We start from the raw sequence: 25,715 nt of genomic DNA, 5'->3' as shown, positions 1-25,715 counted from the left end.
GAAAGCCATTCCTGAAGTTGTTCCAGACTGGACTTGTGGCTGATTCAAATTTTGAGCGGCATTTCAATCGATTGCTTTTCCATTGCGAAGATTTTGCTTAGAGACATGACTTCAAGAGTGAAACTGGAAACCTCAGAAACTAGTTCAGAGCCAAAAGTAGTTCTAAAAAGCTCAGACATGGAACAGTCGAAACTAGAACAAACTTTCCAAATTGCAAAAGAGGTGAGTTGTTGTTATGCGTATACACCCTGGGAGTAAAAACTTTGAAAGGCTATTTCAAGGTTTAAAGTGGAAAAGGACGTTGCCGCCTTTATTAAAAAAGAGCTTGACAAAAACTTTGGTGAATATTGGCACTGTGTTGTCGGGAAGAGCTTTGGTTCATATGTTACTCACGTTAGTGGGGCATTTGCCTATTTTTACGTAGATCAACTAGCAGTGATGGTTTTCAAAGCTTAATAGGGACTTGGAGAAAATAAACTACTACTGGAAAGACATTCCAACGCCAGTTGACATAATTCTCAAAGGTTATGTTCACGTATCTCCATTAAATAGATGACGAGAGTCAAATGGATGCTCCGTAACACATTGTACAATATTTCTCCCATTGAGAATATTATCGAAAGACATGTTGGGATATTACACGTAAAAGGCCACGTACGGCAGTTCATATGTTGCTGTTATGGAACAAGAGAGATCTGAGTCGCAAACTTTTCAAGCAAAGATGCTTCATGACTTGCCTGAAAGCCTGTCTGTAGATAGACAACAGCAGAATATAACAGCGGCGCAAGAAAAGCAACTTAATCGGGATCGCCTCTGCACAGTAGGTATTTGTGCTATGGAAAAGAAAGTCAAGTCTGCAGCCATGCAAGAGATGATTCACTCCATCTTGGTATATAGCAATAACTTGTTGAGAATTATAGTTTTTCCTCTAGAAAGTATCTTCAACTCGAGTGTTGAAGAATGGCCTGTTGTTGATGTTCTCATTAGTTTCTATTCAGTGGGTTTTCCACTGGATAAAGTTCTTCAGTATGTGGAACTTCGTCAACCGCAGTGCGTAAATGATATTGCCTTTCAGAAAATTCTCCTTGACCGAAGACTTGTATTTTGTGTGTTGAAAAACGTTGGCGTCTCTTTACCACCCCACGTTTTTGTCAATAGAGATTCAGCCTCTAGAAAACAGGAATTATGTGCTTGCCTAGCACAAGTTACTTGGAAGAAATCTACGTTAGAGAAGAGTGTACAAAGCTTGCAGAATGCACAAAATTTTTATCAAGCTGGTGAAACCATTTTTGTAGGTTCGCATACTTTGCATATGCCATTTGTTGAGAAGCCAGCTTGTGCTGATCGCCACGATATATATATATATTATCCATTATCTATGGGAGGTGGTGTTCGACGCCTATTTCGCAAAACCGCTGATCGAAGCAGCGAATATTACATTCCACGAGAAGATGAAAAATGCGGAGACGTAGCTCATGTCAGACTTGATGGCTCTTATGTATATGAATCTTTTTTAGAAGCAGATATTCAACAAGATGTGAAGGTTTACTGTGTGGGTCCTCATTATGCTTATGGCGAATTACGCAAGTCACCAGTAGTTGATGGTGTTGTGGAACGTCTCTCAGATGGAAGAGAAAGAAGGATTGCAACTATTCTTTCTACAGATGAGAGCAACGCAGCAACTGCAATAGTATCCGGTTTTCGACAGTTTGTTTGCGGTTTTGATATCATTCGTTGCAAGAACCGCTTCTTTGTTATTGATGTGAATGGTTGGAGTTTCGTAAAGGGCAATGAAGAATATTACAGGCAGGCTGGAAGATATTTAGCTACTCATATTTTGTTTTTATGGTCAAAGCCTAATTGTTGATATATACTTTTATTATATAAATGAAATACGAATTATGAAAGTGGGCGGTTCTAGAATCCTCCAATGCCATTTTGGCGCTCAAGTTCTTTTTTCTTTCATTTTTATTCTTTGGGATTTCTGGTGTGCGATAACAGACGGAGGAATGGCGTCACTCGCAAACTTTTTGAGACCAGGCGTAGGAGGTATGTTGAAAGAAGGCACAAAACACCTATCCGGAGTAGAGGAAGCCGTTCTTAAGAATATAGAAGCTTGTAAAGATCTGGCTTCCATCGTACGTACTTCCATGGGACCTAACGGCATGAACAAGATGGTATTGAACCATACTGGAAAAGTCTTCGTGACTACAGATGCTGCAACCATAATGAAAGAACTGGACGTAATTCATCCTGCTGCGAAAATGATGGTAATGGCTGCTCAGTCTCAAGAACGCGAGTGCGGCGATGGAACTGGTTTCGTCATTGTTTTCGCTGGAGAGTTACTGGAACAAGCCCAGGAATTGATCCGTCAAGGATTACACCCTAGCGAAATTATTCAAGGTGCTCAATTCGCTACTGGCTTTTTTTGTCTGCTTACTTTTTTGGCTACATAGGATACCAGAAGGGTTATGAGAAAGCTTTGCAGGTCTTGGAAACTCTTGTGACCACAAGCATACCAAACCTTCGAGACAAAAAGGCTGTTTGTGAGGCTTTGCGATCTTGTATCGCCTCCAAACAATATGGACTGGAAGATTTAATTGCTTCGTTGGTAGCAGAGGCGTGTATCAGTGTTCTACCTTCGGACGAACGACATTTTAACGTCGACAATATACGTGTTTCAAAAGTTTTGGGGGGTTCCTTACCCTTCTCAACGGTTGTACACGGAACTGTAGTCAGCCAGGAAGCAGCAGGCTCAATCAAGTCGGGTAAGGTTTTCTGTGCAGTCTAAAATACAAACTTAGATTTTGTTTAGTTCAAAATGCGAAGGTTGCTATCTATTCTTGTGACTTTGACATAGAGAATCCAGAAACAAAAGGAACGGTTCTCATTAAGAATGCAACAGAACTACAAACCTATAACCGTTCTGAAGAGGATTCATTAGAGAAGAAAGTAAAAGATATCGCTGAAAGTGGTGTAACAGTAGTTGTTAGTCCCAAGTTTGGTGATCTCGCTTTACATTTCTTAGAGAGATATAAGATCATGGCCGTCAAGTGCAGCTCAAAAGTTGACCTACGTCGTATTGCACGTAGTTGTGGCGCAGCAGGTTTGACGAAAGTTGAGGCACCGGATACTGAGTCAATTGGTTTTTGTGATTCTGTGATGGAAGAAGAAATAAGTTCGACAAAAATGGTTGTATTTCGTCAAAAGAATGAAAATTCTCGAGTTGCGACTATTTTGCTTCGTGGGGGGACGGAGAATATGATTGACGATGTCGAACGTGCTATTGATGATGCGGTTAACGTATTTAAAGTTTTGACTAGGGATAATAGATTTGTTCCAGGAGCCGGAGCTACTGAGATTGAGCTGGCTCGCCAAATTTCATCCTTTGGTGATAAAAGCCCTGGTTTAGATCAATATGCTATCAAGAAGTATGCGGAGTCTTTAGAGGTCTTTCCGAGAACGCTGGCTGAAAATGCTGGCCTAAAGGCAACGGATGTGGTGAGTCGTCTCTATGCCGTTCACACTTCGGGTCAGTGCACGACAGGCATTGATATTGAAGCTAGTAGCAAAGTGCGTGAAGACATTACAGACGGTTCGTTATCGAATGGCACTGGTGCAGTTCATGAGACTCTTCCAACAGGTATTTTAGATGCAAAAAGTTGTGATATTTACGATTCGCTGGCTACTAAAAAGTCCGCATTGACTTTGGCAACACAAGTAGCCACCACAGTTTTAAAGATTGACCAAATTATTATGGCAAAGCAAGCAGGAGGACCCAAACCCCAGTCACGTGATGCGGATGCAGATGATGCTGCCTAAACCATCCTTTTCTATTCAATAAAGCCTTTGCAAAAAGAACAGTTTTCTTATATACAGAAGAACGGAACCAATTTAATATCTAAAAGTACTAATACGACATAGAGTTACTCTTTAATATTGATGTGAAAGGTCTTCTTCATTTCTGATCGAATTAAAGTTGCGGAAGGGATTTTTGGGATCTTCAGGGTCAAAATCTTCCAATGCAGCCACATCGTCACCTTTGTCCTGAAAAATAGTTGTGCGTCAGTTACATATTCTTCCAACCGCAAAAACTTACTTCATCACGCAGTGGTCCGTATTGCGTCAAATCAAGAGGATCTTTAACTTTGGGTACGATTGGAGGCTTTTCATTTCGAATCAAAGCAAAGTTAATGTCTTGAAACCAAGGGTGTTTCTTTACATCTGATGCTCCATTTTCATGTCCCAAACGTTTGCTTGGCTAAGTTTAGTACACTTCAGTTTATAACGAGTCGGTAACAGTATCTTTTGTCTTACATCACGCTTCAAAAGCTTCTTCATTATATCTTTACATTCACTGGAAATAGGGAGATCCTCGCGAAGCTTTATATTTCCACTGATAATCTTACTAAATGTTTCATCCGAATAAGAACCTTTAAAAGGAGTGGTTCCATATATCATTTCATGGATAAGAATACCCAAAGTCCACCAATCAACAGCTGAAGAATGTCCAACGCCTCGAATGACCTATTCAATTCAATAGAACGTAGCAAGTTGTTGAAACATCCGATACCTCAGGTGCAATATATTCTTCCGTTCCAACAAAAGAATTCGTTGCGTAGGGAAGAACTGGCTCAGAGTCGACGATATCCAACTTATGCTTCTTTTCACGCTTGTTGCCGAAACTACTTTTAATCTTCTCCAGTAATGAGGTTGTTTGTTCGACGACTCTGGGAGATACAGGATGCGCCTGTTTGGACAAGTCAAAGTCAGTCAAAGCGATATGACCGTCACCACGCATAAGAATATTTTCAGGCTTCAGATCTCGATAAATGAAGCCCATGTGATGCAGATATTCCAAGGCCAATACAACTTTTACAGTTTGGGTCATAACAGTTAAAAACTGAAGTGTTTGACCAACCTTCCGCCGCATAGAATTTGGCAGCGTCTTCCTTCAATCTTTTCTTGGGTTGTCGTTGCAATACTCTGAAAAATTCACCCCCCTCACAATACTCCATAATGAAGTAAAGCCGATTAACCGTTTGAAAAGAAGCGAACATGGTAACGATGAAAGGATGATTAGCAGTTGCTAGGATTTCTCTTTCAGTAAGAACTCGCTTCACCTTGTGGCAAAATACTCAACAAAATAACAAAAAGGTACATCAGATAACAAACCTTATTTCTAGCAATCATTTCTTCCTTAGTCAACACTTTCATTGCGTACAGCTTTTGCGTTCCTTTCAAAAGAACTAAGTAGACCTTGCCTACGTCTCCTTTTCCCAATAGTTTCAACTTCACAAAGTTGTGTGGTCCAACCTAAAACCAAATATCAACTTGAAGTGAAAAAAACAAGCAAACACCTACCTGGTCTTCAGCAACGGGAAACCTGTCATTGAACGCAACTGCACTACGAGCCAAGACTTGCGGTCGGGGGCTTTGTTTTGAAGGACTGTTATTATCCACTGACAAATTTTCCAACTTGGAAATATTTTTCTTCTCTTCCGTGTCAGAGTCTGGCTTTGCTTTCTCGTTTGCATCGTGGTTCACAGTGTCTGCCTTCTCATTCATCTTACAAAATCATTATCTTCAAAACCAACCAATAGAAATAAAGAATTTCAACGTAGAATCTCAAGGCAGTGGCCTTCTTAAGAAAGGCTTCATTACTTGATAGACTATAATAAGAATACGATTACCCATTTATATAGTCTATACAGATTGCTAACAATTTGGGATTTCCAAAGTATCTACTATGAAAGCTGCAAAGGCATCAGCAATTAGTATTGGAACATTTCAAAGGCTTGCAACATGGCTTTTCAAATAGAGAAGACTCATAATGGTATAAGAAACTGAACATCTCCTATATCTTCGAATAAAGACTTCTTTTATAAAGAAAAAAATAAGATGACTAAGTCAATAAGTAGCGACTGGAATCAATTCATTCTAAGAACGGTCTCCCATCAATCACAATCAAAACCTCAGTATGTCTTCCACATCTCTTGCTATCCTTGTAACTGATGTTGTAAAAGTGAAAATCTCTCCATAAATTCTGCTTTGTTCTGTAGCATCTTCATGGCTTTCCAATATAGTTGAGTAACTCTATGAGGTCCACTGCATTTGCGTTCAAATGTAATATATTGTAACCAACAGTCAATACACACACTTCCTTCTACTTCACACCAAGCATCAAATAACTTGCGCAAACGGTGGATACTCTGTTTGTCATGATTCTGTCTTTCTTCCACATGAATAGCTATCCGAATCACTGACACGTTCATAGGACAAAGATGAAGAATTCTATCATAGAGCTTTCTTATTCGTTCCAGACATTCCAAATTATTCAATGATGCCAGTGTCCCCATTTCGCCATTTAAAAACTGAATGGACAACAAAGCTTTTTTGTTGTCAACATTTGCATCCTTACTATCAAAAACTTCTTGTTCCAACCGATCTATAATGAAGCACTCCATATTCTTTCTCTCCTTCTCATCCTTTATATGCTGCCATGTTGTTATCAGACTGTCCAAAGATTCACTTTGAATAGTTTTGATCAATGTATGCGAATCTTCGATTAAACTCCTATCCAGCTTACTCACCCAATTTAAAAACGATTGCTTCAGCTCCTCTTTCATAGACAAACTATCCATTACTTCACAACATCTATTCAATACGTCACGTGTAGGAATATCTCGAACAATTTCTTTGAGTTGGTCCAAAAGTTCATTACACTGAAATGAACTCAAACTATTGGAATCCGATTGGAACCAACCCTTCACTAATGCTAGACGACAGTTTTCGTAAGTTCGCAGCTTTGAGAATATCAAACTCCTTATTTCATTCTTCAAAACTTGGGGGCTAAATGGTGTCTCCATAACAAGTTGAACTAAGCTTGCAAGAAAATGATCATCCGTTTCCCATTTTTGAAGGATATGCTTCAAAATCAACAACACTGTACAGCCTTCCCAAAACGATACAGAAATAGAAATTGTCTGGTTTTGATCGCTTCCTTTTGTACTATCATGAGAAATGGATGAATGCTGCGAGATGTCTCGATAAACAAGGTCAAGCTCTTCGTCCAACAAAAGTTGATTATCTTCATTGTCTTCCTCCATATCGCTATCTTGAAGGGGAATATGATCGTCGCTTACTTCCTGTGAACATACTGTATCTCTATGATTAAGTTCAGTGAAACTTTGGGAGTTCTCTACTTTTTCCCTTTCAGGTATCGGTAAACCTAGATACTGTCGTTGAAATAGTTGTCGGCAAAGATAATATAATTCTATTCGAAAATATTCTTTCCATAGCAATTGAGAGTTCTCCAACTGTCTCAGAGCTCTCTGTGCTATAACTCTTGCAGCTCGCATATTCTTTCTATGATCAAATTCGAAGGAGATAGCTATCAACCACAACTCTTCCAAGTTTGGTAACCTTGCTAACGCCCTTCCTAAAACCCGACTAGCCAGTCTAGAGCTATTGGTCTGTAAACAATATTTCAAATAATTTTTCCACACCGTCCAATCCATAGGAAACTTTCGACTGGCACGGTTGAATAAGAACATGACTCGGCTATCTTGTTGGAATAAAGCCCTTCTCAATCTAGTCTTGTCGATTGAAGTAACATCCTTTCTATCAAGCTTCTTCACTCGTCTTTTCAAAAGCAGCTGTACGTTGTGTTCATACTGAAGATATCGAAAGTAGTGTTTTGGGGTTGTTTCCCTTTGAAGAAGATTTCTTTCCAGACTCCTTCTCTTGCGACTAATTTGTTTCGCTTCGTGTTCTGTTATCACTTTTAGCTTTTGAAAGATACGCAACTGCTCTACGGTTGTTTCTAACAAACGTTCTACTACTTGTGCCATTGTGTAAAAAATTAAGATGATTCGATTACCGTCCGATAGCCAAATCAACAAGTCCTCTTTATTCTTCATCCATGTCGTCTTCATTTTCGCCTTGAACAGAATCATCCTGAGACTTTAAAGGTTCATATTGTGGAGAGAAGAACTTTCTTGAATTTTTTTGAAGAAAGCGTAACATTTCATAACTCTTCTGTGCAATGTTCAACACAGCTTCTTCTGGAACTTGTAAATGACGTACAAGACCGGGTAACTTGACAAATAATCTCAACAAGTGCTCTGCACCATATACATCTATTGGTTCTGGAGGTGATTCGTTCTCATGGAAAATCTGATTATGTTGTGGACGCTCATAGCGATATAGTAACATCTTTCCCAAAGAAATATTAAACAACTCAAATATTCCATTCACGAATTCTTGTACAGTTGAATCGTCCTTATTCGAATCTGATTGTTTACTCTTTGTTGTAGCCCAAATTTCCAATATACGTCGAACAGTATATTCTCGCGGAAGTGTCAACGTCATCTTTTCCCGCGTGACCGTTTCCCACTCGTCCATCAACTGTCTCTTCAAAGAACCTGGGATGTTAAAAAGAGAATAGGCGTCTAAGGGTTCTTCTCTTTTCTCTGTTTCCTTTGAAGGACGTTTTCTCTTCAACTGGTTTTCTTGTTCTGGGACGGAATTCTCCGTGTCTTTCTCAGTGAGAGCTTGTTGTCTCAAGTCATTCATCAATTGTTGACTCTCGGCGTTGAAGGGATACAAGTCAAGTTCTTCTACCCATTCATCAAAACTTTCGTTCCAACTCACATAGTGTACAAAATAACGAGCAGTACCATTTGCTACAGTCGGTTCAGCTACTTGCTGTATCTGAGCAATACACTGTGAGTCTCGACAAGGACACGAACGATTGCAACCTACCACTATCTCATACATCATAGAATCTTTCTTCACATAAGCTTTGTCTCCAGTCGTGAATTTCTTTTGCGCTTCTCCTTCCATTGTTTCAGTTGAACAAGCCGCCATTATCTGCACATTTGCGCCAAAAATAAAATGCCAAGGAATTGGTCTTTGTATTAAGAGACAAAGAGAGAGATGAGGAAATCTTTGTTAACAAAGAGTGTTCACTTTAAGAAAAGCGTCCATACTATAGAACGCAACAGCTAAAAGTTAACAGAATGCACTTCATTTGTTTCAAGGGCAAAGTTTATGACTGAATGGATAGTTCTCGTTCAAAATGTGCCTCTTCTTTCATGCTCTTTCAAGTTATTCAGAATAGCATACTGCTCCATTTTAGTCTTCACCTTGCAGTCATATACTTTATCAAAAATTAAATACTCTACTACGGAGGAACTAGTCTTCATCAATCCACTTTGAAATTTTCGTTTGTGGTGATTTTGTGGAAGAAGATGCTTACAAGAGCGACTGTTGAGACCTGTGGTTTTTTGCCTTGCCAAGTGAAGCTGTGTTCTGGACATAGAAAAAAACTTTTCTCGAAACATATACAGAACCATAAGTATTTGTATTGTAATACTGTTATGAAGAGTTCCTTCAAAGGAAGGGAAACTCAAGCAAAGCCAATCCTTTGGAACAAGGAGCAACAACACAACCGAAGAGCTTTCGTTATTTCCATCGCTCAAGTACTATTATTGGGATTGCTGAAGCCAGGAAAAAGTTATGCTGAGGAACATAACTTTGCTGAAATTTGGACAAAGCGAGTATTTCCAAAAGCGGGTTACAACTCTCCAGAGGCCTTGACCAGTGAATCAGTGGAGCTGGATTCAGATGCTATGAAAGATCCACAAGTAAAAAAGGGTATAGAAAATTTGAAAGCATATCGTAACAAGGTCTTGGATATGTGTAGTGCCTTTCAACAAAACCCACAGATGGAGATACAGCAGCTGATAAGAGAAGGCTTCAACGTTGCTCAACTGCGGGATGATCTCAACAAAGTATGTCAAATGTGTTCCTTTCTAATAAATTTTGAAGAACATTTAGGCAAATCGAGTATTTAATGAAGAGACACAAATAACAACTGATCGTTTTGTGAGAAACATTCTTCAAGATGTAAACGAACTCGAGTCGGTTTCAGGACTGCTCGACGACAAAACAAGGACTCGTAGGAAAATTGAAAATACTCAGAAGTGGCTGAAAAAGTTGTATCATGACTTTGATCGTTTTTTAGCCTTATATCCATAGTCGTTCAAGAGGTATAGGGTTTATCGGGTCATCAGCTCATTGGTTTTGGAAGGAATGAGAAATAAAATGATTTGGGTAGAAAATATTCGGGTTCCTTGCGAATAGGTTCTAGAAACTTAACTTTTAGAGATATTATGCGACTACTTCCGGGAAATACAAACAGCATAACAGATGTCGAAGGAGTAAGAGTAGGTTCAGTGGAACACGAAACACTTTTGACTGGAACTACAGTAGTTGTACCAACGAAAGCTTGCACTACTGGAGTTTCTGTGTCTGGTGGTGCCCCAGGCTCTCGTGAAACTGATGCGCTTCGTTCTGACTGTTTAGTGGGTTTATCTCATGCGGTATTTCTTTCTGGTGGTTCAGTCTTTGGTTTGGATGCAGGTTCTGGTGTCACTCAAGTTCTTACTGAACAAGGACAAGGTTTTAATGCATTTCGTCCACACGGAGTGCCTGCAGTTCCTATAGTTCCTGGTTGTGTACTGTTTGATTTAGGAAATGGAGGAAACTGGAAAGAGAACGACGAGTTTATTTCTCCCTATCAAGAATTGGGAAAGAAGGCTTGTTTGCAAGCGTTACGACAAAGGCCTTTTGCAAGTATTCGTCTAGGAAATGTTGGAGCTGGAACAGGATCGAGAGCTGGAGCATATAAAGGAGGTTTAGGAAGTGCTTCTGCTATAGAAGAAAATGGTCAACTGCAAGTAGGAGCTCTAATGGCAGTTAACTCCTACGGTTCTCCAGTTATTCCAGGTTCCGATATTCTTTGGGCTTCTTTTTGGGAACAGAACAGAGAAATGGGTGGAATGAAAGAACAATTGTATCATTCTTTTCAGTCAAAATTTTCTATACCTATAGGGATAGTCGAAGATTGCAAATCTTCTATGACAGTGCACGAAAACACAGTAATAGGTGTGGTTGCAACCAATGCAGCTTTATTTCCTGCAGAAGCAAAACGAGTTGCTATCATGGCACATGATGGTATTGCACGAAGTATAAAGCCTTCCCATACATTAGTAGATGGTGATGCGATATTTGTATTAGCAACAGGAAACTATTCTTTGCCAACTTTTCAAGAAGGTAATATTCATCGAGCTAGAGTAGTTTCTTTAATAGGAGCTATTGCAGCGGATTGTGTGACGAGGAGTATTGGGAGAGCTATGTGGGAGGCAAAGAGTAGCGGTATGTATTTATCCTATAGAGACTATTTTAAAAAAGAATAGTATGAAATCTATATTGTTACATGATACTTCAACACTGTCATACTATTCAGGACAACTTGAGTTTTCTTGTTCATGTGGTTTCTCCTGTTGTAGTTGAAATACCCTTCTTCTTTCTTCAAGTTGAGAAAGTGAACTGCCGAGTATCTCAAAAGTACCCAATATATCCGTGAGACTTGCAAGAATATTATCGAGATTCTATTTAAAATAAAAAGAATATTTCTATCTAGTTCTTTGTTGTGCCTTACCTGGCCTACTCTCAAAGCATGTTGTTTCTTTTGTTGTTTGAATGAATCCATGGAAAGACAATAATTGGGCGGGTTAAGAGGAGAACGTCGAATAGATATGTTTTGTCAAAAATGAGGTTGTTTCCAATAGAAAAGAATGGCTTCTATTCAAAATGAAGCAACTTTATCTAGTCTTTCACAGTACTCTCAATCTCCTGTTTTCTTTTTAATATTAAAGAAGATATCGGAAATTTTGAAATTTGTTACAGAAAAATGGCGAGTGGAACTTCAGATGTAGGTCTGATAGGCTTAGCAGTTATGGGACAAAACTTGGTTCTAAATATGAATGATCATGGGTTCAAAGTTGCCGTTTTTAACAGAACAGTTTCTAAAGTGGACGACTTTCTGAACGGTGAAGCCAAAAATACCAATATAGTAGGTGCACACTCGTTGCAAGAGTTTTGTGCCCTTTTAAAGAAACCAAGAATAATCATTCTTCTGGTGAAAGCTGGAGAAGCAGTTGATCAGTTCATCTCTATGCTGCTACCTTACTTGTCTCCTGGGGATCTTATAGTTGACGGGGGAAACTCACACTTTCTGGACACAAGGAGAAGAACTAAAGAAGTTGAGGCCAAAGGATTGCTTTTTATTGGAACAGGAGTTTCTGGAGGTGAAGAAGGTGCAAGACATGGACCTTCCATTATGCCTGGTGGCTCGTCCGAAGCCTGGAAGTTAGTGAAACCCATTTTTCAGGCTATTAGTGCTAAGGCCAACGGAGAGCCTTGTTGTGAATGGGTAGGTGAAGATGGCGCTGGCCATTATGTGAAAATGGTCCACAATGGAATAGAATACGGAGACATGGAACTTATCTGTGAAGCATACAATCTGTTGCACCGGGGCTTGAAGCTTAGCAACGAAGAGATTGCAGATGTATTCACGCAGTGGAATAGCGGAGTTTTAAACTCTTATCTGATTGAGATAACCGCAAATATTTTAAAGTTTAAGGATACTGATGGCTCCGATTTAGTGGAGAAGATTTTGGACACAGCTGAGCAGAAAGGAACTGGTAAATGGACTGCCATGTCTTCGTTGGACCTCAATGTTCCGGTAACGTTGATTGCAGAAGCTGTATTTTCGCGAATTCTGTCATCTATGAAGGAAGAACGTCTAATTGCATCAAAGACGTTTGGTTCGTATTCGTCCAATGTGACCATTCATGATAAGAATGCGTTCATTCAGGTTATTGAAATGCTGTTTATCATATCCACGCCGTATTTCTAAAATTTTTTGTTGGATAGGATGTTCATGACGCCTTGTATGCTTCCAAGATTGTTAGTTATGCGCAAGGATATATGTTATTACGAGAGGCAGCCAGTCACTATGGTTGGAATCTGAATTATGGAGGTATTGCTTTAATGTGGCGCGGTGGATGTATTATTCGTTCAGTGTTTTTGGGACAAATTCGTGATGCTTTTCTTCAAAGTCCCAAATTGTCTAATCTGTTGCTGAACGACTTTTTCAAAGCTGCACTATTGAAGGGAGAAAGAGGTTGGAGAAATGTAGTTGCTCAAGCAGCTTATATGGGCATTCCTTGTCCCGCCTTTAGTTCCAGTCTTGCCTTTTTTGATGGCTATCGTTCAGAACGCCTCCCAGCAAATCTTTTACAAGCACAGAGAGACTATTTTGGTGCTCATACGTATGAAAGAGTGGATCAGCCACGCGGCAAGTATTTCCATACAGAGTAAGTTTCCTATTGGTTTTTGTCTTATATTTTAACACGTTATAGTTGGACTGGTAGTGGTGGTCGTGTTACTTCTAATGCTTACAAACTATAGTTTCTCTTGCAGTTTTCTGATTGCAATAAATACCTTTGTAAGGATTGTCCGTTTCAACTCAGTTTGTTAAATGCTTAGTTTGTCCCATGGGCATGCAACGTATTGGGGGTTGTTTATTACAGCTAACTAGAGCACTTGGGTCTCTGCCACTTGTTCATTGGAGGAGTAGCTCCGGTATTAATAGGTTAAGGTTTTTATCTACACAGGCAACAGAATCGCATACTATGGAAGTGATTCCAGGAAAAACAAAAATGGGTTGGATAGGAACTGGAGTTATGGGTAAGAATAAAGTTGTGGTTACCCTTGTAAACACCTTTTACTCGACTTAGGTGTTCATATGGCCAGACATTGTATGGATAAGGGATATGGGCCTTTTTTTGTTTACAACAGGACTATGCAAAAGGCACAGGCTTTGGTTGAAAAGGGAGCCACAGTTTGCAAGTCTCCCAAGGAACTCGCTCAGCACTGTGACGTCGTATTTACTATGGTGGGATATCCTCACGATGTTCGTCAGGTAATCCTAGACCAAAGTTCAGGAGTATTGGCTGGTTTGAAAAAAGGAGGTGTGGTTATAGATTTGACAACTAGTGAACCTAGTTTGGCAAAAGAGATAGCAGAAGTGGCTTCTTCACAAGGAAAATATTCATTAGACGCCCCTGTTACTGGAGGAGATGTGGGAGCTAAGAATGGCACACTTGTTGTCTTTGTGGGTGGTTCACAGTCTGCCTATGAGTCCGTGTCACCTTTATTGAGTTGCTTTGGTAAAACTATCAAATACTTTGGAGAAGCTGGTTCTGGACAACATGCCAAATTGGCCAACCAAATAACAATTGCCTCCAATATGATTGGAATGTGTGAAGGACTCATATATGCTTACAAGGCAGGTTTGAATCTGGAGACTTATCTCTCTGCTGTCTTAAGTGGTGGTGCAGCCTCTTTCTCTTTGCAAGCATATTCTCCTCGTATTATGAAAAGAGACATGGCCCCTGGCTTTTATGTCGTATGTATTATCTCAAGTGTTTTATAAAATGACTAACTTTGATAAGGAGCATTTTGTAAAGGACCTTGGCATCGCATTGGCAGAATGTCAACGAATGAGAATTTCATTACCAGGTTTAGCACTTGCACAGCAGCTTTATGTGTCCTTAATGGCTAACGGAGGTGCAAAGAAGGGAACGCAAGCGTTGATTGAAACGCTAGAGTTGCTGAACGGATGTCAACTTCCAAAGATGTCATGAATGAGTAATCAAGGACAAGTGAGCTAGTGATAAGATCGCTTTCTTTAAACCGAGTTTGCTCGGTATTTGTTGCTTTGATATTACTACTTGCCTGTTTTGTGTTTCATTCTTGCCGTTTATGAATATAACGCGTTGTATTGAGTTTTCTTTTGTCTATTATCGTTCAATATAATTCTTTATTTGTGTATCAGAAAAGAGTGAATTGTAAATCATATGAAAAGCAGTTTTCTATACAACGCATATTATACTATATTGTATCAAGCAAATCCACGACAATACTTTGCATCAGTGAGTTAACTTTGTTTCTTCCTTCTAACAGGACATGTAGAGTTCGAATAATATCAGCAATAAAGTCAACTATATGCCACGAATTTGCTGATCCAGAGAGCAAAGCGGAACATATCTAACAAAGGTAATATGCTTTTTCGAAACCGTGCCATCTTTTGCCTTGTCATATTGAACCAACTCTTGTTCTGACGTACCTAACAAGCAATTTCCTTTTAACCTTCACGTCTGCAAAAAAGAGAGACACTTACCTTCTGGTATCAACATGCGACCACCAGGAGCCAATTGGTCTAAAAGTACTCGAGGAACGGTACCTGCTGCAGCACCGACATGAATAGCGTCAAATGGCGCACCCTCCAGGAAGCCTTTCCTTCCATCATCTACCATAACTCTTACAACCCCTTCTTCCAATAAACTCTTCTGGCTCCTTTCAATGTTCTCAAGAGACTGTTGAGCAAGACCCGGAATGTGTTCAATACCCACAACGAGACCCTTTGGTCTAACCATAATACCCATACAAGCTGTTAAATAACCAGAACTACATAAAGTAAATCCCTTTATACAACCAAAAATCTTGACTTACCCCGACCCAATATCTAATGCCTTACTTCCAGGTTTCAAGTGTTCGTTGAGCAATTCTAAACACGTCACGTGCATATGTGGAGCACTTATGGTCGCATTCCAACCAATGGGTTGTGGAGCATCTTCATAAGGTCTATATTTACAGAAATGGCCTCTATCTACAGCAAGCAACGTCCTCTCAACTCTTTCCGTTTTTATCAGTCCATTTTCCTTCAGTGCCTTTACCAATTCGGCCTGGTTCCTACCACGAGAGAGCCATGCCATGGCTCTACGAATATTATATTGATATAGAAACCTCTTTCGAAATAACTGTCGACCAACACGTTCCCCACAACCAATTTGTGCTATCTGTAAAGTTCTTCTCTCTAGAAAGAAAACCCCTTTGTATGATTTACGTGATATAAGGGTGGAGTACCAGTTGCTTAGGCTTCTCACTGAACTAATGAAACTGACAAAAAAAGTCTTATTACTTTGAACGGACCAGCCGTCGATCCCAAATTTATTTCTACTCCAACCAGAGTTGTTCCACATTCAACATCGAATTGTCCTTTCGTTGGTGAAGAGTTTCTTTAGTATTCAATGTCAAGTGCGGTTGAGTTTTTATGGGTGCTGGTAGGCGTATGTGTTGTTGCTCTTTGTTTTGCAGGATGGTTAGCACACTGGGTCCTTTCACACAAGGAAGGATCAAAGGAGATGCAAGACGTGGCTAGACCGATCCAAGAAGGTGAGATCTACTGTTTATAAACCCTTGTATATTGAAGTGACCAAGTTGACATTTGAAATTAGGGGCTAATGGGTTCTTTAAGGTTGGTAATATATTTTTTATCGAAAGGATCGTTTTCACCTTGTTGCTTTAAGACACAATATGGAACGATTGCTAGCCTTAGTTTGGTGAGATCAAAGAAGAAGATCATATCTCCAGTTGGCTAACAAAAAGGTTTTAGGTTTTAGCCCTTATTATATTTCTATCCTATGGTTATCGTCCGGTAAACCCCAGCGAAGCAAACATCGGCTCTCTCGGCATTCGTTCTATTTGCACCATTGCATTTCTTTTGGGTGGCTTCTTTTCTGGAATATCGGGTTTAGTTGCTATGTGGGTTGCTGTACGCTCTAATTCTCGAGTTGCAGCAGCGGCGAAGGTATCATACAACGAAGCTATTCAGGTATTTGAAAGTAATTTGTTGATATAAATGTTTGAACGCTGTTGTAGGTTGCCTTTCGTGGTGGAGCGTTCGCATCTACTTTGATTGTGACGTTATGCTTGTTTGGAATCGTTCTTATCTATGCTTTCGTCTATGGCTCCTTCCAACGATTGGGTGTTAGTGCTGCTCAGGTTCCTTTACTTATTGTCGGCTACGGTTTTGGAGCTTCGTTTGTAGCACTTTTTGCTCAACTTGGAGGCGGTATTTACACAAAGGCGGCTGATGTTGGTGCGGATATTGTTGGAAAGGTCGAAGCTGGAATACCCGAAGATGATCCTAGGAACCCTGCAGTTGTTGCAGATCTAGTTGGAGACAATGTTGGAGACTGTGCAGTATGTTTTATGTTTCCATAAAGTTAACTGTTGTTTTTGAAGGTTTTGATTAGGGTCGTGGTGCTGATCTTTTCGAATCTATTGCAGCAGAAAATATTGGTGTATGTTCGATCACTATTGAATATTTGTTTTTGAAGGTTGTAAATATTATTCTTTGATAGGCAATGATTTTAGGAGCTACCTTGAGTAGAACCTGCAATCTTCCCGAAAGTGAGCAGATCACTTTCACTTTGTTTCCATTATTTGTTCATGCTTTGGGTAATTGTGGAATATCTGTAACTCTGTTCTGGTCGTTACTGTGGTTCTAGGTATTTTCAGCAGCAGTATTGGAACGATGGCAGTAAGAACAAAAGACAAGGTAATAGTTTGATAGCTTTTGGTGTTATAAAGTTGCTTAAGATTGAATTTAGAGCTTGAACAAGAGTGGCGGAAGCTCGGAATCAGCTCCATTGTTGGGTGGTTCCAAGTCATCGAAAGAGTACGAAGATCCAATGGTGGGTTAAGAATTCCTTTTTGTTATGAAGTTTACAATGGATTGCACATCTTTAGGCTATCATGAAAAGAGGTTTCGTAGTTGCAATGGCTTTGGGATTTGTTGGAATCTGGGTATTGTGCTATATTGCCTTGCAGACGAGTGAAGCACCCAATGCATGGTGGCACTTTGGCTTATGTGCTACTATTGGTAAGTGTTTTGTATGAGAACTACGAGTCACTTTATCGATTTTCTTTTAAGGAATAGTAACTTCATATTGTTTTGTCATTATTACAGAATATTATACTGTAAGTGAAACATTGCATTTATATATACAACGATAGAGAAGCTAAACCATTACAGGATTATTTGTACTATCCTGTAAGAAGAATTGCAGCTGCATCTTCTACGGGTTCTGGAACAAATGTCATTGCAGGAGTGTCTGTTGGAATGGAATCTACTGCACTTCCTATCATGGTTAGTGTTTCCTTTTATATAGATAAATACTAATCTCCATAAACTCCTTTACTAGGTACTTGCCATTGCTTTATTACTTGTGTACTGGCTGGGTACAACTTCTGGTCTGTCTAATAAACTTGCTGCTGGTATTTTTGGTACCGCGGTTGCAACTATGGTGAGTATTTTATGTACTTTGAATAGCAACGACTGACAAGGAGTGGTTACTATACTTTGTCATTTTAGGGAATGCTCTCCACAAGTTGTTTCATTCTGGCAATGGATGTGTTCGGACCCATCTCAGATAATGCGGGGGGTATTGCAGAAATGTCAATGCAGCCACCTGAAGTACGAGAAATCACTGATCGTTTGGATGCAGTTGGCAATACAACAAAGGTAAATTCTTGATTTGTTAACTATGCAGTTCATACAATTAACTCTATTTAGGCTTTAACGAAAGGCTATGCAGTTGGTTCAGCAGCATTGGCGGCATTTTTGTTATTCCGTGCTTACATTGATGAAGTGAACAACTACTTACCATCAAGTCGTGCTCTCACGGCGGTAGACTTGAGTCAACCAGAAGTATTTGTTGGTGGCATGATAGGTGCTATGTTAGTGTTTCTATTCTCGGGACTAGCTATTCGCGCAGTTGGCAATGCAGCCCAAGCAGTGGTACATGAAGTTCGTCGACAGTTTCGTGAAAAACCTGGTATTATGACATACAGCGAGAAACCCGATTATGAAAAGTGTGTGGCTATTGTTGCCAATGCGGCACTTAAACAAATGGTCGTCCCTGGTTTGTTAGTTGTTTTTGTCCCACTTTTCGTAGGATTTCTTGCCTCATGGGTTGGAAGAGTTGCAGGAAAGTCTCTGCTAGGAGTACAAGTCTCTGCTGGAATTTTGATGGTTGGAACTATTGCTGGAATTCTTATGGCACTATTCTTGAACAATAGCGGTGGCGCATGGGACAACGCTAAGAAGTATATCGAAACCGGTGCATATGGAGGAAAGGTATAGATTCTATTTCGTTGATGGAATTACTTTTATTGACGTTTGTTCATAGGGCTCGGAATCTCATAAAGCCAGTGTAACAGGAGACACTGTAGGTGATCCTTTCAAAGACACCGCAGGACCAGTGAGTAACTGACCGTTAGCGTGGAGTTGCTTTGAGCTAATTTTTTCTAGTCATTGCATGTATTAGTCAAATTGCTATCAACGCTTACACTAGTATTCGGTCCACTGTTCTTAACGTCTGCAGGAATCGAAGTCATTTCTGGTTAACGAGACATACCACGGTATTTCTCCATCGTGCCTTTTATCTTTGTGCTTTTGTTTAGAGCAGTAATAAACCATTGGTTTGTTTCAAACATTTTGGAATCTAATGCATTGGTAACGTTAAAGAACGTGTGATTTATTTCATTCTCTGTATTTATTGCTCATAGGTGAGTTTATAACGGACTGGTCTAGATCTATTCTTAATAGTCAGCTATTCACACTTGCTTGCTCTCTCTTTCTTTCGTACACTATGCTGAGAGTGCTCAATTGTCGTAATCATGCAATAACTCGACAGAACATATTTGTATGACACTTCAAAATAGTTGGACAAAATATTAAATGGGTTTTAAAAAATTAAAACAACAAGCTATTGAACAGTATATAATTTCCACATCATATTACTATTTAGAATTTACGATTACAACTGAAAGGCTTTCCAGTGCTCTCGATGGCAACAACCAAGCTTTTAAAAGTTCCATAACTTCCCAACGTCAACATAAGAAAGCCGACTAGAAAGCAAAAGAAGGGTAAGAGCTTTTGATACCAACGAGTGTCGTGCCAAAATTCCCAAAAGTAAAAAGCACTTGGCACCATAAATGTCAAGAAAGAAGAGAAGAGTGACGTCATAATGCCAATGAAAGATGAAAAGAAGGGCACCAATTCGGCAACTATAAATGCTGCTCCATACGTTATGCCTGTCCAGAGTAGCCACCAAAGCCTATTACGAAGAGAACCATCTCGAAATTTCCTCAAGCCTCCAGCAATCAAAGGTTGGAAACCCCACTGAACTGCGCGACTTAAGACATTTCCTCCAATAGTACCTGCAATAGTCACGTGTATAACCATAAAGACATCATTCACATAGTGTATCGCACCATGTTTGATGACCAAAGTCACAGGACTTTCCATGTGGCCCGTGTTACCAATATAATAATATGCTACGGCAGCTAGTGTAAGGTAGCATGCATAACTGAACGTTTGTGACAACCACAAAGCTGTTGGGAAATCTTCAACTCTCTTCAATTCTGCCATAAACTCAAAATAAATAAGATGGCCTGTGAATGCGAATATAATATCCATTGCCGCAGTTAATCCTTCATAAAAACTCGTTGAAGAACCCGCATATGTCTTTCCTAATCCTGCACCAATGCTTGGAACCTTCACACATACGATAATTATGGGAATGACAATAAAGGTAATAGCAATTAAGATAATATAAGTAATCTCGAAAAGGCTTCGAGCCTGGCCTGCAAGAAGCATCATCGCATAAGCTATTACAGCAAACACCACAGTACATATATGCTCCTTTTGAAGCATATTCTTCCATGTCAAGGATGACGTTAACAAATCGCTAGTTAACAAGGCAAAGAAATAAGAATATGCAATAGTTGCTGTAAAATACATGCCGGGTTTCCCCCAAAGTCTACGACTCATTGACGCATAGCTTCTTACTGTAGGATATCTCAAGCCCATGTAATAGAGAAAGTAACCAGTTGCCGTGGTAATAAAATATGCTCCTGTGAGAACGAACACACCTCCAATCCATCCAAGCGTTTGAAAGGCACTTGGAATAGATAACACACCTATTCCGACCATGTATCCGCACATTAACAAAGTTAACATCCACCAGCTCATCTTTCGAGGAGGTACATATTCCTTATCTGGATCATTTGGATCGAATGAGGACGAGCGACTTCGCCTACTGAGGTCAAACGACTCTTTCATGGCTTCTTCAAAACTTTTCTCAAACTCTGTCTCTCCTTCTTCCACAGGTTCTTCTGTAGCTACTTCCATAGGTTGAATTGGCTTCATATTCGCATCCTCTACGTGCAACTCTGCTGTTTTCTCTGTGGAAACCTTTTTCCAAGGTAGCTTCATTATCTTAACTATGCTTGATAACAATAAGAAGGTGACTAAATACAAACAAAAAGTCTACAATTGATTTTAGACAGTGACGCTTATTCTATTTATAGCCTATCGGTCTCATACTTCCAGCCAATCAGATAAAAATGTCTCGATGACTCTGCCTGATGATTGGATTTTCGAAAATTGGCCAGCCGTCCTTTTCAGCAGTTACCCAATGAAACTGAAAACAGTGGAAGCAAAGATTGATTTCGACAGCTGTCCAAAATAGTAATCCTGCGGATTTATGGATCGATTTTATGTTCGTTCACAACGATACAGAAACACTAATGTAATCACTCCAAAGTAACTGATAGAAGAGATAGAAATTCTTCTATTTCGCAACAGTGTATTAAGACATTGTATTTTTTGAGGAACTACAGAAGTTAATGAGAATATATAAGCTGTTCTATATTGATAGAAGAGGTATATGGTTTATCTCTAAGAACTATTATTGCAATTCTGTTTGTATAAGATTTTACTGTCTTTTTTGTGAAACGATGATTTGATATTACATTTGACAAGATATAGTAATGTCTCACTATCAGGACTTGACTAGGATTTAAGAGAGAAAAATCCAAACTTGCTATCAACAAAACAAGATTGGATATTCAGTCAGCTTGACTGTAAAATTTGTTCGTTTACTTGACCGTTGTTCTGTCTGTTTGTCTTATACCGCCTTTCATTCCCAGCTTGCTTTTAGAATATCCTGGATTTTTTACCTTTTGTTCTTTTACTAGAGCAGCGAACGAACAAGTCTTTACAGCAAACTTATTAGGTGCTCTCCTTTGAATGGCTCGGTGTTTGATATGGAACATGTTACTCTGTTTTCATAGGTCATCTTGAAAGGGAAAGTGTAGCCTTCCAAGGCATTGTTATAGTTGGAATTGACAGTGCCAAGTCAGGCTAGAAAGTTTGCTTCCGAATTCCGTTGAAGATAACGGTCTACCAAAATTTCCAAATTTGTGATTTTTCCATAAAACTTCTTACAGCAATGATTGCGGACGTTTCTTTGTTGCTGCAAGTCTTTTATTCGGTTTTTTACCATACCCGAAAACTTGCTTCGTACTCTGTTACTAAATCTTTCGTCACAGAGAGAACATTATTTCTGTTGGAGTAAGGTTAACCCTTACTAGTTAATTTTTCATCTTATTCTGATGAGGGAACCTTGAGAACAAGTTGACACGCTCATCTATTCTCAGAAATAGAAACTTGGAAATTATGAAAAACATCTGTATATACAATGTAACAGTTTTCCAAGTTTTCAAATTTTACAAAACGTCGAACTTTATTCATCTTTTTTTTGGAAAAAAATAGAAAAGTTTAAAGTCAGAGTTCAGCGTTGCTGCTGTAAGGTTCAGTAATAATGGAAGCATAAGAACACTCACTCCACTTACAACTACAGCGAGCCAACTTTCCACTGCGTTTCTACGAAGAATATCCGTAAATAACGCGAATTTCAAAGCCGCGGGTCATTGTTTCATTTTTCCTGATTGTTCCAGTAACAACGTTGCAACTAGAATCCGTTGAATGTATTGTTCTAGTATGCCCATTAGTTCTAGTGAGTTTCTTCGAATCAATTGAGGACTGTCTCCAAATATATAAGGAAATGTCGATGCATAACGTACTACAACTTCATCGGGTAACAAAGCAGACTTGGAAAAAAAACTCTTTCCAATCGATACTTGTTCTCTTCTTTCTGTAATTTCTTGCAATTGTGAAAAAGTCATATTCATCATTGGACGATTATCTCTTTCTTCTCCTGCTTCTGCTACGGAAACTTGTCGCGCATTTTGTCTTTCTTTTATCTCCTGATATTCCCTGCAACAAGCATGTAAATGCAGAACTCAAGAGAAAGAAATCAGAATCTGTTGAAGCGCTAGTGCCCTTTGCAAAAATCCTTTCGAATAGTTCACATGCCTTCGATCCAAGAAACTGTTTCAAAATAGACGTCGAACAAACAACCAATTGACAACGAGAAGGAATCGGTAACCATTCCCTAGCAGAGACACGTGAAGATTGAGAAGCACATGGTCTTAAATAAAGTTGTCCATTATCATCATCATCATCATCATGATACACTCCACTCTGTAATATCTAATACTTGTCATATCTAAAGTTTCTTAAAACTTGATTGGTATATTTCGTACTCACAATGAACTGAACGACAAAAATATAACTAGCTTCCAAAAAAAATGAATTTGTTATGATTCGAGAAATAGAAATTTTTCTGCTTCCGCTCGAATATCAGAACGTCCAAGTCCTTTTTCTTCTACTGTTAAAGTTGAAACACTTTAATGAGATTCCTATAAGCAGACGGTTTCTTTAAAAGTTAATGCAAAGAGTCTGTCACTTCCTCAAAACATGATACACTAGTCTTTGTAACATTTCTCAATACAAGAAGTATCAAGTCGAGTCTTCTTCATTGTTGTGATTGAGGAATGAAAATACCATCTTCATTGGATAAGGATACTTCGGAGTCGAAAGAAGAGACAAACTTTGGAAGAGGAATACTTCTTTCTGCTTAAATGTCGTTCGCACTTTCAAAAATATAGTCTTACACTTTCGTATTCTTGGATATGCTGAATTCTCCCAACTTGCAACAAAAACATAATCGAAGATATAATACCAAAGCAAATAGCACTTGGGGTTGTAAACATGCGTCGCAGGAACACAAAAGACAGAGTGTCAAATTGCAAAATAAATGACAAATAAAACGAATTATCGCGACCTGCGACAGGAATGTTCAAGGTATTTGAAAACAGGCTTTGGATAAATCAACTTGAAAGGGTCTGTATTCTCTTCATATATATAGGATAAAAACCAAACAGACTGACAATGTCCAGAGCGTATTCAGCGTATTCGCACGACTGCAAAAGACCAAAATATATTTCTCTGCAATGAAGAGGGATTCTTAGAACACTGACAAAAAGCAGTGTAGAGAACACAGCATATCCTTTAGGGTTCATTCTTTCGGCTGTCACAAAAAAGACTTTCAGTCACGGGAATGGTTTCCGTCTTCTTCCTTAGTTCTTCTTCTTATAAATCTCTCCATTGTGGATTAGATTGACACTATCTACTTATTCGGATAAGACATGAAAAACATATATAGGCACTCCACCTGTATGGTTATAAATTATAATGTCTAGGCATTGCATGTCTTGAGGACTTCTTGGAAATATGTTTTGCTTAACAAGTGTCCTCCTATTCAAAAATGCTATACTATAATGAAAAGCATTGACTGGAAATGGTTACAGTTTTAAAGGTCTCAATAACATTCGTGATGGCATATCATCTTCTTCTCTCAGCAAGATTGCGTCACATTCTCCTCCTACAAGACAGCACATATCAATATCATCAAGGAAAACCCTTCTATATTGAAAAAAAGTGCGATAAGCTGTAAAAATACTACCACTTTCAGGGAAATTTCCAAGTCGCTATATTAAAAATGCTTTGGCTCACTCAAATAACCAACTTCATCCATCAACAAAAATAAATATTTTTGTTGGTGACCTGCAATAGCTTATTTATGCAGCCGGCCCACAGAAATAAGAGGAAACACTTTCGACAGCAATTCCCAAGAGTTTAAAAACTTGGATTAGACAACTTTGTAAATGAATTCAAGCAAAGCCTGTGCATAAAGATGTCCTTCCAAAGGCAGATTAGAAAGGTTTACATAAACATCAAAGACTCATTGTAAATGACATTCAATTCTTCCTCCGTAGTAGTACAGCCAAGGCAATGCCAGTTTTTGCAACTTGTAGAAATATACTCCTTCTTTAGCATAAGAAAATCTTGGAATCTCACACCCACAAAGTTGTCTTCCACGAGCCAAACAAATGGCCAGAGAAGCAAACTATGAAACTGAGTGGAATATCTTTCGTACGGTTACTCCCATAATATGATTCGGAAAAGGCAAGTAAACCTGATAAACGGCCTCCTGAAGATTGACTAAAGGGGTGCATATGCCGCATGTCTTACAATAAGGCGTGAAGAGAACTCATCACAGAACTCACACTCTGCTGAGAAGCTTCAATATCCAACTCTTCAACTGTGTCCCTAACTATAGAAAGGAGTTTGTAGGAACCGAATACAATCGTTTATCGTTCTTACCAGACAGCCGCTGTATCTTCAGAATCTCTTTCAAACTTTTTTTGGCTTCTTTCGCTTTCTCGACGCTCTCCTTTTCCTTGTCACTCCACTCCTGACAGCAAAAAACACGTTGAACCTATTTGTATCTGCTGCTTCCGACAATCAGAAGAGCTTGTTGCTTGACGTCGTCAACCAATCCGCATTTTGAATGGGTTGTTGACAAAAACGTGATTGACTTGGTTTACGCTCCTACAGTTTCTGTGGTTACTAAACAAAGTAAAAAAGACTCCTCTGCTTTATAATTACCCTAAGTTTTACTACAATGGAATAAGGGCTTGTTTCTCGTTTGCCTTGGGTGACTATTTTCCGGAAAGTTAGTTTACAAAACCCAACATAACTGAGCACAATAACATTACCCCCAAAAATGAAAGGATGAATTGGCCGACTTTGTCAATCGAATGCGTGACCAACTTCATCATCCAAAAACTGCCGATAAGCTGGAATTGTTTCACTTAACGTATAGTGCTGTGCGTTTTCATAAACAATACTTGTGTTC

General features: G+C 39.2%; 16 protein-coding genes across 19 annotated transcripts; 8 read left to right on the top strand and 8 right to left on the bottom strand.

The window, feature by feature from the left end:
* Positions 1 to 18: 18 nt before the first annotated feature.
* Positions 19 to 533, top strand: Gasu_15850 (dynein light chain LC8-type). Its single transcript, XM_005707544.1, has 2 exons — positions 19 to 222; positions 271 to 533. The coding sequence occupies exons 1-2, from the start codon at positions 106 to 108 to the stop codon at positions 454 to 456; spliced, it is 303 nt and encodes a 100-aa protein (XP_005707601.1). The 5' UTR covers positions 19 to 105; the 3' UTR covers positions 457 to 533.
* Positions 534 to 538: 5 nt separating this feature from the next.
* Gasu_15840 (acid phosphatase) lies at positions 539 to 1,903 on the top strand. Its single transcript, XM_005707543.1, has one exon. It carries the CDS (start codon positions 680 to 682, stop codon positions 1,865 to 1,867), a length of 1,188 nt encoding a protein of 395 aa, XP_005707600.1. The 5' UTR covers positions 539 to 679; the 3' UTR covers positions 1,868 to 1,903.
* Positions 1,904 to 1,908: 5 nt separating this feature from the next.
* Positions 1,909 to 3,860, top strand: Gasu_15830 (T-complex protein 1 subunit). Its single transcript, XM_005707542.1, has 3 exons — positions 1,909 to 2,403; positions 2,457 to 2,768; positions 2,816 to 3,860. The coding sequence occupies exons 1-3, from the start codon at positions 2,010 to 2,012 to the stop codon at positions 3,820 to 3,822; spliced, it is 1,713 nt and encodes a 570-aa protein (XP_005707599.1). The 5' UTR covers positions 1,909 to 2,009; the 3' UTR covers positions 3,823 to 3,860.
* Positions 3,861 to 3,867: 7 nt separating this feature from the next.
* Gasu_15820 (serine/threonine protein kinase) lies at positions 3,868 to 5,618 on the bottom strand. The gene is made up of 7 exons (XM_005707541.1): positions 5,365 to 5,618; positions 5,176 to 5,316; positions 4,922 to 5,123; positions 4,574 to 4,872; positions 4,318 to 4,527; positions 4,100 to 4,261; positions 3,868 to 4,047 (listed from the first exon to the last, which is right to left on the bottom strand). The coding sequence occupies exons 1-7, from the start codon at positions 5,566 to 5,568 to the stop codon at positions 3,934 to 3,936; spliced, it is 1,332 nt and encodes a 443-aa protein (XP_005707598.1). The 5' UTR covers positions 5,569 to 5,618; the 3' UTR covers positions 3,868 to 3,933.
* Positions 5,619 to 5,837: 219 nt separating this feature from the next.
* Positions 5,838 to 7,858, bottom strand: Gasu_15810 (U3 snoRNP component Utp6p-like protein). Its single transcript, XM_005707540.1, has one exon. It carries the CDS (start codon positions 7,851 to 7,853, stop codon positions 6,000 to 6,002), a length of 1,854 nt encoding a protein of 617 aa, XP_005707597.1. The 5' UTR covers positions 7,854 to 7,858; the 3' UTR covers positions 5,838 to 5,999.
* A 9-nt stretch (positions 7,859 to 7,867) lies between these two features.
* Positions 7,868 to 8,908, bottom strand: Gasu_15800 (chromatin binding protein). 2 transcript variants are annotated; one of them, XM_005707538.1, is made up of 2 exons: positions 8,767 to 8,908; positions 7,868 to 8,715 (listed from the first exon to the last, which is right to left on the bottom strand). In XM_005707538.1, the coding sequence occupies exons 1-2, from the start codon at positions 8,869 to 8,871 to the stop codon at positions 7,912 to 7,914; spliced, it is 909 nt and encodes a 302-aa protein (XP_005707595.1). In that variant the 5' UTR covers positions 8,872 to 8,908; the 3' UTR covers positions 7,868 to 7,911. The 2 variants fall into 2 exon arrangements, with proteins under 2 accessions (XP_005707595.1, XP_005707596.1); XM_005707539.1 differs by having other exon boundaries at positions 7,868 to 8,908.
* A 300-nt stretch (positions 8,909 to 9,208) lies between these two features.
* On the top strand, positions 9,209 to 10,163 carry Gasu_15790 (uncharacterized protein). The gene is made up of 2 exons (XM_005707537.1): positions 9,209 to 9,797; positions 9,844 to 10,163. Exons 1-2 carry the CDS (start codon positions 9,255 to 9,257, stop codon positions 10,042 to 10,044), a joined length of 744 nt encoding a protein of 247 aa, XP_005707594.1. The 5' UTR covers positions 9,209 to 9,254; the 3' UTR covers positions 10,045 to 10,163.
* Positions 10,164 to 10,168: 5 nt separating this feature from the next.
* Gasu_15780 (peptidase S58 DmpA) lies at positions 10,169 to 11,740 on the top strand. Of its 2 annotated transcripts, none has more exons than XM_005707535.1 (1): positions 10,169 to 11,740. In XM_005707535.1, exon 1 carries the CDS (start codon positions 10,179 to 10,181, stop codon positions 11,262 to 11,264), a length of 1,086 nt encoding a protein of 361 aa, XP_005707592.1. In that variant the 5' UTR covers positions 10,169 to 10,178; the 3' UTR covers positions 11,265 to 11,740. The 2 variants fall into 2 exon arrangements, with proteins under 2 accessions (XP_005707592.1, XP_005707593.1); XM_005707536.1 differs by having other exon boundaries at positions 10,169 to 11,303.
* Positions 11,739 to 13,393, top strand: Gasu_15770 (6-phosphogluconate dehydrogenase). The gene is made up of 3 exons (XM_005707534.1): positions 11,739 to 12,727; positions 12,787 to 13,229; positions 13,275 to 13,393. The coding sequence occupies exons 1-3, from the start codon at positions 11,762 to 11,764 to the stop codon at positions 13,321 to 13,323; spliced, it is 1,458 nt and encodes a 485-aa protein (XP_005707591.1). The 5' UTR covers positions 11,739 to 11,761; the 3' UTR covers positions 13,324 to 13,393.
* Positions 13,394 to 13,398: 5 nt separating this feature from the next.
* On the top strand, positions 13,399 to 14,843 carry Gasu_15760 (3-hydroxyisobutyrate dehydrogenase). The gene is made up of 3 exons (XM_005707533.1): positions 13,399 to 13,602; positions 13,653 to 14,323; positions 14,370 to 14,843. The coding sequence occupies exons 1-3, from the start codon at positions 13,410 to 13,412 to the stop codon at positions 14,559 to 14,561; spliced, it is 1,056 nt and encodes a 351-aa protein (XP_005707590.1). The 5' UTR covers positions 13,399 to 13,409; the 3' UTR covers positions 14,562 to 14,843.
* Positions 14,844 to 14,848: 5 nt separating this feature from the next.
* Positions 14,849 to 15,968, bottom strand: Gasu_15750 (protein-L-isoaspartate(D-aspartate) O-methyltransferase). Its single transcript, XM_005707532.1, has 3 exons — positions 15,430 to 15,968; positions 15,098 to 15,384; positions 14,849 to 15,043 (listed from the first exon to the last, which is right to left on the bottom strand). Exons 1-3 carry the CDS (start codon positions 15,957 to 15,959, stop codon positions 14,919 to 14,921), a joined length of 942 nt encoding a protein of 313 aa, XP_005707589.1. The 5' UTR covers positions 15,960 to 15,968; the 3' UTR covers positions 14,849 to 14,918.
* Positions 15,969 to 15,978: 10 nt separating this feature from the next.
* Gasu_15740 (H+-translocating PPase (vacuolar)) lies at positions 15,979 to 19,433 on the top strand. The gene is made up of 17 exons (XM_005707531.1): positions 15,979 to 16,152; positions 16,215 to 16,234; positions 16,287 to 16,319; positions 16,373 to 16,591; positions 16,639 to 16,962; positions 17,016 to 17,063; positions 17,124 to 17,220; positions 17,271 to 17,320; positions 17,373 to 17,456; positions 17,512 to 17,644; positions 17,696 to 17,742; positions 17,798 to 17,911; positions 17,967 to 18,068; positions 18,137 to 18,286; positions 18,338 to 18,901; positions 18,954 to 19,025; positions 19,076 to 19,433. Exons 1-17 carry the CDS (start codon positions 16,008 to 16,010, stop codon positions 19,169 to 19,171), a joined length of 2,298 nt encoding a protein of 765 aa, XP_005707588.1. The 5' UTR covers positions 15,979 to 16,007; the 3' UTR covers positions 19,172 to 19,433.
* Gasu_15730 (amino acid transporter, AAAP family) lies at positions 19,286 to 21,148 on the bottom strand. 2 transcript variants are annotated; one of them, XM_005707530.1, is made up of 1 exon: positions 19,286 to 21,148. In XM_005707530.1, the coding sequence occupies exon 1, from the start codon at positions 21,041 to 21,043 to the stop codon at positions 19,571 to 19,573; it is 1,473 nt and encodes a 490-aa protein (XP_005707587.1). In that variant the 5' UTR covers positions 21,044 to 21,148; the 3' UTR covers positions 19,286 to 19,570. The 2 variants fall into 2 exon arrangements, with proteins under 2 accessions (XP_005707587.1, XP_005707586.1); XM_005707529.1 differs by having other exon boundaries at positions 19,438 to 21,148.
* Positions 21,149 to 21,309: 161 nt separating this feature from the next.
* On the bottom strand, positions 21,310 to 22,328 carry Gasu_15720 (uncharacterized protein). The gene is made up of 2 exons (XM_005707528.1): positions 22,235 to 22,328; positions 21,310 to 22,143 (listed from the first exon to the last, which is right to left on the bottom strand). The coding sequence occupies exons 1-2, from the start codon at positions 22,297 to 22,299 to the stop codon at positions 21,969 to 21,971; spliced, it is 240 nt and encodes a 79-aa protein (XP_005707585.1). The 5' UTR covers positions 22,300 to 22,328; the 3' UTR covers positions 21,310 to 21,968.
* An 11-nt stretch (positions 22,329 to 22,339) lies between these two features.
* Gasu_15710 (archaeal ATPase) lies at positions 22,340 to 23,498 on the bottom strand. Its single transcript, XM_005707527.1, has one exon. It carries the CDS (start codon positions 22,804 to 22,806, stop codon positions 22,540 to 22,542), a length of 267 nt encoding a protein of 88 aa, XP_005707584.1. The 5' UTR covers positions 22,807 to 23,498; the 3' UTR covers positions 22,340 to 22,539.
* A 169-nt stretch (positions 23,499 to 23,667) lies between these two features.
* Positions 23,668 to 25,618, bottom strand: Gasu_15700 (uncharacterized protein). Its single transcript, XM_005707526.1, has 3 exons — positions 25,181 to 25,618; positions 24,877 to 25,130; positions 23,668 to 24,504 (listed from the first exon to the last, which is right to left on the bottom strand). Exons 2-3 carry the CDS (start codon positions 25,030 to 25,032, stop codon positions 24,319 to 24,321), a joined length of 342 nt encoding a protein of 113 aa, XP_005707583.1. The 5' UTR covers positions 25,033 to 25,130; positions 25,181 to 25,618; the 3' UTR covers positions 23,668 to 24,318.
* Between the last annotated feature and the right edge of the window lie 97 nt (positions 25,619 to 25,715).

This window comes from Galdieria sulphuraria (genome assembly GCF_000341285.1).
Source record: "Galdieria sulphuraria unplaced genomic scaffold scaf_10, whole genome shotgun sequence".
In the NCBI taxonomy this organism is placed as follows: domain Eukaryota; phylum Rhodophyta; class Bangiophyceae; order Galdieriales; family Galdieriaceae; genus Galdieria; species Galdieria sulphuraria.
The sequence above is the reverse complement of the archived record's forward strand: the minus strand, read 5'-3'. Positions and strand labels throughout refer to the sequence as shown.

Bases quoted from the DNA above. Each gene is read 5' to 3' on its own strand.
- Gasu_15770 (XM_005707534.1), top strand. From the start codon at position 11,762: ATGGCGAGTGGAACTTCAGATGTAGGTCTGATAGGCTTAGCAGTTATG. The intron at 12,728-12,786 runs GTTATTGAAATG...TTTGTTGGATAG, and splicing joins ATAAGAATGCGTTCATTCAG to GATGTTCATGACGCCTTGTA. The intron at 13,230-13,274 runs GTAAGTTTCCTA...AACACGTTATAG, and splicing joins GGCAAGTATTTCCATACAGA to TTGGACTGGTAGTGGTGGTC.
- Gasu_15760 (XM_005707533.1), top strand. From the start codon at position 13,410: ATGGGCATGCAACGTATTGGGGGTTGTTTATTACAGCTAACTAGAGCA. The intron at 13,603-13,652 runs GTAAGAATAAAG...TACTCGACTTAG, and splicing joins GATAGGAACTGGAGTTATGG to GTGTTCATATGGCCAGACAT. The intron at 14,324-14,369 runs GTATGTATTATC...AACTTTGATAAG, and splicing joins TGGCCCCTGGCTTTTATGTC to GAGCATTTTGTAAAGGACCT.
- Gasu_15820 (XM_005707541.1), bottom strand. From the start codon at position 5,568: ATGAATGAGAAGGCAGACACTGTGAACCACGATGCAAACGAGAAAGCA. The intron at 4,528-4,573 runs GTATCGGATGTT...TGAATTGAATAG, and splicing joins AAGAATATATTGCACCTGAG to GTCATTCGAGGCGTTGGACA. The intron at 4,262-4,317 runs GTAAGACAAAAG...TACTAAACTTAG, and splicing joins AGAAGCTTTTGAAGCGTGAT to CCAAGCAAACGTTTGGGACA.
- Gasu_15780 (XM_005707535.1), top strand. From the start codon at position 10,179: ATGCGACTACTTCCGGGAAATACAAACAGCATAACAGATGTCGAAGGA.
- Gasu_15730 (XM_005707530.1), bottom strand. From the start codon at position 21,043: ATGAAGCTACCTTGGAAAAAGGTTTCCACAGAGAAAACAGCAGAGTTG.
- Gasu_15850 (XM_005707544.1), top strand. From the start codon at position 106: ATGACTTCAAGAGTGAAACTGGAAACCTCAGAAACTAGTTCAGAGCCA. The intron at 223-270 runs GTGAGTTGTTGT...AAACTTTGAAAG, and splicing joins CTTTCCAAATTGCAAAAGAG to GCTATTTCAAGGTTTAAAGT.
- Gasu_15700 (XM_005707526.1), bottom strand. From the start codon at position 25,032: ATGCACCCCTTTAGTCAATCTTCAGGAGGCCGTTTATCAGGTTTACTT. The intron at 24,505-24,876 runs GTGTGAGATTCC...TTTTTAATATAG, and splicing joins CGTGGAAGACAACTTTGTGG to CGACTTGGAAATTTCCCTGA.
- Gasu_15790 (XM_005707537.1), top strand. From the start codon at position 9,255: ATGCTTACAAGAGCGACTGTTGAGACCTGTGGTTTTTTGCCTTGCCAA. The intron at 9,798-9,843 runs GTATGTCAAATG...AAGAACATTTAG, and splicing joins TGCGGGATGATCTCAACAAA to GCAAATCGAGTATTTAATGA.
- Gasu_15800 (XM_005707539.1), bottom strand. From the start codon at position 8,871: ATGGCGGCTTGTTCAACTGAAACAATGGAAGGAGAAGCGCAAAAGAAA.
- Gasu_15750 (XM_005707532.1), bottom strand. From the start codon at position 15,959: ATGTGGAACAACTCTGGTTGGAGTAGAAATAAATTTGGGATCGACGGC. The intron at 15,385-15,429 runs GTAAGTCAAGAT...TACTTTATGTAG, and splicing joins GCATTAGATATTGGGTCGGG to TTCTGGTTATTTAACAGCTT. The intron at 15,044-15,097 runs GTAAGTGTCTCT...ATTGCTTGTTAG, and splicing joins TCGCATGTTGATACCAGAAG to GTACGTCAGAACAAGAGTTG.
- Gasu_15810 (XM_005707540.1), bottom strand. From the start codon at position 7,853: ATGGCACAAGTAGTAGAACGTTTGTTAGAAACAACCGTAGAGCAGTTG.
- Gasu_15720 (XM_005707528.1), bottom strand. From the start codon at position 22,299: ATGTTTTTCATAATTTCCAAGTTTCTATTTCTGAGAATAGATGAGCGT. The intron at 22,144-22,234 runs GTTCCCTCATCA...CGAAAGATTTAG, and splicing joins CGTGTCAACTTGTTCTCAAG to TAACAGAGTACGAAGCAAGT.
- Gasu_15830 (XM_005707542.1), top strand. From the start codon at position 2,010: ATGGCGTCACTCGCAAACTTTTTGAGACCAGGCGTAGGAGGTATGTTG. The intron at 2,404-2,456 runs GTGCTCAATTCG...TTGGCTACATAG, and splicing joins CCCTAGCGAAATTATTCAAG to GATACCAGAAGGGTTATGAG. The intron at 2,769-2,815 runs GTAAGGTTTTCT...GATTTTGTTTAG, and splicing joins AGCAGGCTCAATCAAGTCGG to TTCAAAATGCGAAGGTTGCT.
- Gasu_15840 (XM_005707543.1), top strand. From the start codon at position 680: ATGGAACAAGAGAGATCTGAGTCGCAAACTTTTCAAGCAAAGATGCTT.
- Gasu_15740 (XM_005707531.1), top strand. From the start codon at position 16,008: ATGTCAAGTGCGGTTGAGTTTTTATGGGTGCTGGTAGGCGTATGTGTT. The intron at 17,912-17,966 runs GTTAGTGTTTCC...CTCCTTTACTAG, and splicing joins CTACTGCACTTCCTATCATG to GTACTTGCCATTGCTTTATT. The intron at 18,287-18,337 runs GTAAATTCTTGA...AACTCTATTTAG, and splicing joins CAGTTGGCAATACAACAAAG to GCTTTAACGAAAGGCTATGC.
- Gasu_15710 (XM_005707527.1), bottom strand. From the start codon at position 22,806: ATGATGAATATGACTTTTTCACAATTGCAAGAAATTACAGAAAGAAGA.